The following is an 8,911-nucleotide window of genomic DNA, read 5'->3' as shown; positions in this document are numbered from 1 at the left end:
GAATACTGGAATGGGTTGCTATTTCCTTCTCCAGGGCATCTTCCTGATCCAGAGAATGAACCCACGTCTCCTTCATTGCTGGTGATTCTTTACCACTGAGCCACCAGAGAATCCCACATGGTCAACAAATGCTTGTCAAAACATAAATGGTCAAAAAATCAGGAATACTTGTGTTCTGGGGAAAAAAGCACGTAACTTATTTTAAGATCAACTTCAAAATTATATATTTTGCTAAAACAGTGAGATTCTGTGGGTGTATAAAACATTTTCTTGGTCACTCTCTGATTTATTACAAAAGATTGTAAAAGTTCTAATTGTCAAAGGACTCATTTGAATAAAATTAACCAACTTAAGAATACTCAAAATATTTCAAACATTGCAATGTGGGTGGGAGGGGGGGTTCATGTTTGGGAACGCATGTACACCCGTGGTGGATTCATGTCAATGTATGGCAAAACCAATACAGAATTGTAAAGTAAAAAAAAAAAAAAAATCGTATGGTAATAATAGTTCCTCATTCATGCGTTGTTGAGAGGATTGAAAATTAGTTAATATTCGTAGGATGCTGAGAACAAGGCCAGATCCACTGTAAATGTTCAACACTGTGAGTGTTGTCTATTGTGTTTTTTATCATCATAGTCATGGTTATCACTAACCCCCCAGAACTCTTTTATTTATTCAGTTTTTTATTATTTTTATTTATTTATTTTTTAAAGACAGATCTGCTACTCTTTATCCATTTATAAAACTTTGTTTAAAACTCAGCACCATTCTGTTATTCTGAAATGTGACTCATTCTATGTATCCATCATATATCTAACTGAGCCCAAACACCATACTCTACTTATTTCATTAGGCACTGCTGCTACTGCTGCTAAGTCACTTCAGTCATGTCTGACTCTGTGCGACCCCATAGACGGCAGCCCACCAGGCTCCCCCATCTCTGGGATTCTCTAGGGACAAAATTAAGTTATATGAGTTAAATTTTGTTGAAGTTTTTAAGAGCTACTATTGATAAATAGTACAATATAGAGTGATATATACATGAATAGAATCCATAAGTTTATATTAATGAAAAATGGGTATATATTCTTTTTTGAAAAAAGACTAGACTGTTTTTTTAGAGCAGTTTTAGGTTGACAGCAAAACTCAGTGAAAAGTACAGACATCCCCATATACCCTGAGCCCCCACATATGTGCAGAACTCTCCCACTGTCAACATCCTGAGTCACAATGACATGTTCGTTTCAATGGATTAACCTACACTGACACATCGCTATCACTCAGAATCCATAATTACATTACCATCGCCCTTGGTGTTTTCCATTCTGTAGGTTTGGACAAAAGTATAATGACGAATATTCAGCATTACTGTACCATACAGAATAGTTTCACTGGCCTGTGCCCTGCCTGTTTGTCCCTGCCTGCCCTCTCATCCTTGGGAACAACTGATCTTATGATTATTCCCACAGTTTTGCCTTTTCCAGAATGTCATGAAATTGGAATCTTATAGCTTATAACCTTTTCAGATTGGCTTCTTTCACTTAGTAATAGGCACTGAAGTCTCTTGTGTCTTTTCATGGCTTGATTTTATACTCTTTTTGAGAGAATATTCTGTCATAATTTCTCCAGAACTCTTTTAGATCCCTCAATATCACTAAGAGAAAGATTCCTAAATTGAAAATAAGGTTTTAGGTACTTTCACTGGTTTTAGGTACTTTCAAAGGTTTTAGGTACTTTTGTCTTTGCTGCAAACATTTTCTTCACATAACCAATTGACTGTAAGGCATTTTTGCCATAAAAGATAAAATAATGAAAAATAAAAGAGGGACATTAAAAAAGACATAATGAAGCATGTAAAATTAATACCAAAATTGAGAAGACATTATTGCAAAATGTAGAACATTTCAGTGCATTTAAAATGTGCGTGAATTCATGTCAATACTGTGTAATAACTAATATTATTTTGTAAATTGTACATAAGCATTTTTGTCTTCCAAGTCTTTTGTTCATAGTATTGTATACATTTTTTTCTTGTTGATTTGTCTCATTGTTTAGTGTTGCACTTTTTCACTAAAACTTATTCCTTTGTTAAGAAAAGTATTGGTTTACAAATACTAGGATGCATATTGGAGAAGGCAGTGGCACCCCACTCCAGTACTCTTGCCTGGAAAATCCTATGGACAGAGGAGCCTGGTAGGCTGCAGTCCATGGGGTCGCTAAGAGTCGGGCACGACTGAGCGACTTTGCTTTCACTTTTCACTTTCATGCATTGGAGAAGGAAATGGCAACCCACTCCAGTGTTCTTGCCTGGAGAATCCCAGGGACGGTGGAGCCTAGTGGGCTGCCGTCTGTGGGGTTGCACAAAGTCAGACACGACTGAAGCGACTTAGCAGCAGCAGCAGCAGCAGCAGGATGCATATTTGTAACAGCCTTGTATTGCTTTGTTAAAGACTCTATACTGTATTTTTTTCTGGTGTATTGTAATATGTTCACTGATAGATGTTCCAAAATTCTATGGCAAATATGGGTTCAACTGTGCACCTTTGAGACCCTCAATACCTCTCCTGTGAAGTAGTGTGTTTCAAAGTGAGAAGCCAATTCAGTAAAGCCATCAATAACATCACTAACTGCAGGTTATGGTAACTAATTTTGCAGTTGAAACCAAACTGTCGACCCCCAAACTGTCAACCAGTTGTTTTATCTTTCACAAGAAATTTCTTTACAGCCAGTTGGTTATGCAGTGAAAATGTTTGCAGCAACATATTTAAGGCAAAGAAGCTTATGGCAAAAATACAGACACGTGAAAGTAATTGAGATTGGCTACCATAATTGTTTCATCAGTTAAAGAAACCAGCTGTTTGTAGCTTTGTTAAATGATTATAGAATTGTCTCAGTTCAGTTCAGTTGCTCAGTCGTGTCCGACTCTTTGCAACCCCATGAATCACAGCACGCCAGGCCTCCCTGTCCATTACCAGCTACTGGAATTCACTCAAACTCATGTCCATCGAGTCGGTGATGCCATCCAGCCATCTCATCCTCTGTTGTCCCCTTCTCCTCCTGCCCTCAATCTTTCCCAGCATCAGGGTCTTTTCAAATGAGTCAGCTCTTCACATCAGGTGGACAAAGTATTGGAGTTTCAGCTTCAACATCAGTCCTTCCAATGAATACCCAGGACAGATCTCCTTTAGGATGGACTGGTTGGATCTCCTTGCAGTCCAAGGGACTCTCAAGAGTCTTCTCTAACACCACAGTTCCAAAGCATCAATTCTTCGGCACTCAGCTTTCTTCACAGTTCAACTCTCACATCCATACATGACCATTGGAAAAACCATAGCCTTGACTAGTAAGTCACAAAAATTGCATTGACAAATATGTATTATTAAGACTAATGTGCTTAGAATTGAGTTGTTAGGAACTTCTCTAATTTCCTTAAGATTATGGAAAGTGGCAAAGATTCTGGAAGAGGCATTTTAGAAAAATTAATAAATGGTCTGAGAAATAAAATTATATTGCCTTTTGGGGTACACAATGATTGCTAGTAATTAGTCTTTCGGAATTGACTTTTTATTATATTTTTACTAGTCCAAGCCAAGTTTATTTACTGAGATATTGAGGATTAATATTAAAACTCAGTGCCTTCCAGCCAAGCCAGGAAAGGTATACATGTGTGATATATGTGGATTGTATCTGGTTTTGGCTAATTTATCTGAAGCATTTCTTCTATTAGAGACATGGTCCAAGTAGGAAATCAGCCTTCAGATGCAAGTAGAGGGGTAGAATTAGACACTGTCCTCTTCCCTCACTGATGTTTGATTCTTTGAAATTCATTTACTTACCCCTACAAGGCCATTGTACAATGACAGGGAAAATATTTTCAGTCTCCTCGGCTGTCACGTAAACCATTCTAGGAAAGATGGGTGGTAGCTTGTTTATTATGCTTAGTGGCCATAGGAATGGCTCAGTTTGTTCTAGGAGATGACAGAGGTAGGGAGAATCCATATATAGAATGAGAGACCTTTGTAATATGCTATGGTTCAAACTAGAAGCTGTACTGATGGGCTAAAGCTGGGGACAGTAACAGTCGTCTTCATAATAATTGTATGAGTTGTGATTTTCACTTCATATATTGCTTTTATATTTATTGTTTTGTTTGATGTTTGCAACAGTGCTCTGAGGCTCTAGAAGGGCTTCCCAGGTGGCGCTAGTAAAGAACTGGCCTGTCATTGCAGCAGACGTAAGAGACGTGGGTTCACTCCCTTGGTCAGGAAGATCCTCTGGAGGAGGGCATGGAGCAAGAATACTCCAGTATTCTTGCCTGGAGAATCCCGTGGACAGAGGAGCCTGGGGGTACAGTCCATAGGGTCACACAGAGTTGGACATGACTGAAGTGACTTGGCCACACACACACTGAGGTAGAAAGTATATAGGCATTATTATTCTCTTTTTATGGATGAGAAAGCAAAGGCTCAGAGAAATTAAACAGCTTGACCATATAATGGCCAGGTGACCCTCACTGCCAAACGAGAGAATGGAGCTTCAGACTCTGTTCTTCTGAATCTAAAGAAGAAACCATTCTTGAAACTCTCGGACTGGCAACAAGGATATAGTAAATTTATCCTTGGGGAATTAGTAAACTATATTTGCCATTAGATAAGAAGCATTTGTGTTACTTTGAAATCCTGTTCTGTTTGAAAGCAAGTTCATTAGTTCCCATTGTGTTGATTAAAATTAATTGGTTTGTAAGCTTTGGTCACAAAGAAAAAGTACAAAAATTAAATTAGACTTTTTTGCTGTGCTACTTTCTACCCAAGGGAACATAAGAGGCCCATGTGGCCAATTACAGATGCCACTGTTCACAAATGTGGCAGAGCACCCAGATATAAAATGTGCCCCCTCTCTGAGACGAACTTTCCTGATATCTCATAGGTGTCACTGAAGAGCCCTCTCAAGAAATGGAATGGTTGGGGAGTAGAGTAGGGCAGAGTGGAAAATTTTCAAACTAGCTTCTCTAGTTTCTGATCACTTCTGAGTGAGCAGTTCATCTTCTTTGAGCCTCATTTTTTCTCCTCTTTTAAGATGAGAAGCAGATAGATTAATATCGTATTTCATATGATTTGTGGCAAGGACGGAGTAAGAAAATATAAATGAAGCAATTAGTACAGTGCTCAACACAAAGCCATGACTTAGTCACTGGGTTTCTCTGGGCAAGTTACTTTCACATTTCTGTGTGTCAGTCGCCTTATCTATAAGACAGAGATTACTGTGCTCCCTAGCCTCGCTGCTTTTCAAGACTTTAGTGAAATAATATATGTGGAAGCAGGTGACTTGTTTTTCTTGGCATCATTAGTTGTTTTTAAAGGACATCCTATCTATACAGAGAAACTTTACTGTTGGCTGTGTTTCGTTTTTCGTTCCCCAAGGCATGCTAAACAACATTGGCAATAGCTGTTTCCAAATGCATTCAGAGTTCATATTAAAGCTACCCTTGATACTTACTTAAAAGCTGGACTTTTAATCATAGGTGTTCCAGCCTTTTCCCCAAAGCATTATAAATCCTTAATTCTGCATTATTTATTAGTATTGAGAATAGGATGAAGGAAATGCCATTCCAAGTCAATTAGTTCAACAAGTGGAGCACATACCACACAGAGTGGTGCCAGAGCATGTCCTCTGGGAAAATAGTTTATATCCAGGATTGAGTGAGTTAAAATGGAAATGATGGCTATAGAGTTAAGGGGGTCTTACTTTTAAAAAGCAGTTTATTAAAATAGTGATTTTCAGACTTTGGTTGTATACCACATATAACTGGAGACTGACTCTTGGGCCCCTCTCCCAGTTTCTGATTCTGGTTCTAAGGTGGAGCCAGAGACGTATTTCTAACAGATTCCCAGACAATGCTGATGCTGTTCCAAAGACCATATTTGAAACCTGTGGTATTATATCAATCCCCTGCATACTGGTAAAACTCCAAAAGATGGGGACTTCTCTCGTGGTCCAGTGGTTAAGAATCTGCCTTGCACTGCAGGGAATGTGAGTTCGATCCCTAGTTGGGGAACTAAGATCTCACATGCCGCTGGGCAGCTAAGCCCATACAGCATAACTATTGAGCCCGTGTGCCACAACAAAAGATCCCACGTGTTGCAACTAAGACCTGAGGTAGCCAAATAAATATTTTTAAAAATCTGAAAGATGAATAGATCAAGTATGAGAGATAGTGGGGAAAACAGGAATGCTTTAATGGGAGTATAATTTGGTATAAACACTTTAGAGAACAGGCTGATAATGCTAAATAAAGTTAAAACTCACCACATATGGATCTAAAAAGATGTGGAGTGTAAAAAGCAAGTTGTAGAATGATAAATACAATATGATCTCATTTATATATATTCTTAAAAAGCATAGGTAAACCACTATATTAGGCTTCCCTGGTGGCTCCAGTGGTAAAGAATCCTCCTGCCAGGCAGGAGATGCAGGTTTGATCCCTGGGTTGAGAAGATCCAGTGGAGAAGGAAATGGCAACCCACTCCAGTATTCTTGCCTGGGAAATCCCATGGACAGAGTAGCCTGGCAGACTACAGTCTGTGGGGTCAGACAGAGTCAGACATGACTTAGCAACTAAACAACAATACCACTAGTACCAAACCACTATGTTATTTATGCATACATATATAAAAATGGAAAGTGGATTGGAAGGACACCTGTGTAATATATGATAATGCCCCAAATTCTCAAAGCCACAAGGAACCATGTCTGAATGGATGGGAATATTTTGCTTCTAACCAAGGAGTGTGATCATTGTGTTTCCAAGGCTCCATGGGTGAAAAAACAATATATTGACTCCTCTTGGCCAAAATGCTTCCACAAACGTGGTATCTGTTGTGAGAAGTCATGTTTCATAAGCATATAGTCTTTTCACATTTTTAAAAGCTGCTCCCTCATTCATATGTCTTGTTGGTTTGGTGAATATCTCTGTTCACTTTATCTGCTCAAGACAAAGGCTGGTGCTGAGAAAGGGACCTACTCCTGTGAAACCCTGATTCCCACCTCAGGATTCACTTTTTCCTATCCAGAGATGGCTTTGATAGCCTATTCTGTCCCCCAGTTTGGTAGGTGGACATGTTTAGTTACACCAATACTAATACTTTGTCCTAACCAAGAGAGCTGTTTCCTTTCAAGGAGAAACCAGTTATGGAGCCATAGAGCCTGGCTTAAATCCCATTTCTGTCACTTGTAGGATTTTTGATAAGTTGACTCAGTCATGCTAAGCTTAGTTCCTGATTCTTAAGGTCTTTTGTGGTCTTTTTGACAAAAGTTTTTTGTTTTTTTTTTTTCCTCTCTCACTCTAAACAGCTTTATTGAGATAAAATAACATATACAATTCATCTATATAAAATGTATAGGTGAAAAACTTTTGCTTAATGGTCTAACCTTAGTATCTCAGTTGGTTTCTATTTGTCTAAATGTGTATTTTATCCTAAATAAGATAGGTCTCTCTCTCTCTTTTTTTTTAACATACTCTCATATGGTAGTTTCTAGTACTGCTTGAATGTGACCAACATATGCTTTGTTTTACAGCTTATTCTTCTCTTTGGAGGAATTCCGTACCTCTGGAGACTCTCAGGGCGCTTCTGTGGTTATGCTGGCTTTGGACCAGAATATGAGGTATGTCATTCATTAGCATATATTTGGCAGTCTTTTCTTCTTCCTTGGCCAGCTTTCTACTCAAGTTAATTTTTTGGCTTCTATTTAATGAAGGCTTCTCTGTGTAGTTCTCATCCACTTACATTAAGATAATGTACATTACTGTAGTAAACTCCAGAATTTCATTGGCTTATCACAGTAGTTTATTTCTCAATGACATAGTAGTCCAGTGTGAGTATTTGGGGAGTCACCAGGTGACATCCTTTTATGTGGTAAGCCAGAGACCCAGTCTCTTCTTATATGGCTCTGCCACTACCTAAGTGCACCTATGTTCTCTGCATCCAACAGGCAGAAGGAATGAGAGGGTGGAGAAGGTTCATCCCCTTCTTAACTCCCTTGGCTCCGAAGTGATACCTGTCCTTGGCATTCACATTTCATTGGTGAACCAGTCATTTAGTCTCAGATGCAAGGGAGCTAGGTAGTGTAGCCTCTGGGTAGGCAGCTGATTCTTAGAAACTGCTCTGTGCAATCAGTGAAAAGTGAAGCATGAATTTTGTTGAACTTATGCTAAGCAGATCCCTGTGCTACACATGTATAGCAGATACTTTAAACAGAAACAGAATGTATCTCCTAGTATCTCCACTGAGCTCCTTGAGTTGGTGGCCCACTTCTTCTGGGAATTCTAGGTACAGTGTTGGAATCAAAGCCTTAAACCTGAGACTTTGCCTATAGCGGATGCTGGGACACTGTTTTTGACTTTTTCTCGGTAATTGGTCTGTTCTCTACTTCCTGTTTATATGAAATGATGCATCTCTTCAACATGACATGTGTAGGTACCTTGGGCTTTAATTCAGTTCATCCTGTATCGCTTTTCGTATACCATTTTCTACGGAAGCCAAACTCTTTTAAGACCTCCTCTTCCTGTGATACCTCTGCATTTTTGTAGACATGTCCTGACCTGCCATTGCACTATTGCTTTTTACTTGCTTGTTCTGTGCATTGTTTTGTAAACCGTTTAAGGTGGTTTTCTGTAAACATGACTGGTTCCTAAGAGGCCTTCTTTGACCACTATCAGCTAAAACATCCTCCTCCTGTCACTCTTTAGTGAAGCACATCACCTTATTTTATTTTCTTTACAAATGCATTTACCACTATCTGCATTTATCTTTACTGTCTGAGCCACCAGAGAAGCCCTCCATTTATCTTATTGTTTATTTGTTTACTTTTGATCTATCACTGTAACAAAACTTTTAGGTTATAAGGGGAC

The 8,911-nt window shown here is 38.9% G+C and overlaps 1 protein-coding gene across 1 annotated transcript in view; it reads left to right on the top strand.

The window, feature by feature from the left end:
- ZMPSTE24 (zinc metallopeptidase STE24) overlaps positions 1-8,911 on the top strand; it is a 42,470-nt gene that overhangs the window by 3,944 nt on the left and 29,615 nt on the right. Inside the window, exon 3 of the mRNA XM_040231569.1 lies at positions 7,579-7,665. Within this exon, the coding sequence (XP_040087503.1) occupies positions 7,579-7,665 (87 nt within the window). The remainder of the gene's footprint in view (positions 1-7,578; positions 7,666-8,911) is intronic.

This window comes from Oryx dammah, unplaced genomic scaffold, assembly GCF_014754425.2.
Source record: "Oryx dammah isolate SB20612 unplaced genomic scaffold, SCBI_Odam_1.1 HiC_scaffold_28, whole genome shotgun sequence".
Taxonomy (NCBI): domain Eukaryota; kingdom Metazoa; phylum Chordata; class Mammalia; order Artiodactyla; family Bovidae; genus Oryx; species Oryx dammah.
Note: the sequence above shows the minus strand (reverse complement) of the source record. Positions and strands in the feature narration are given on the sequence as shown.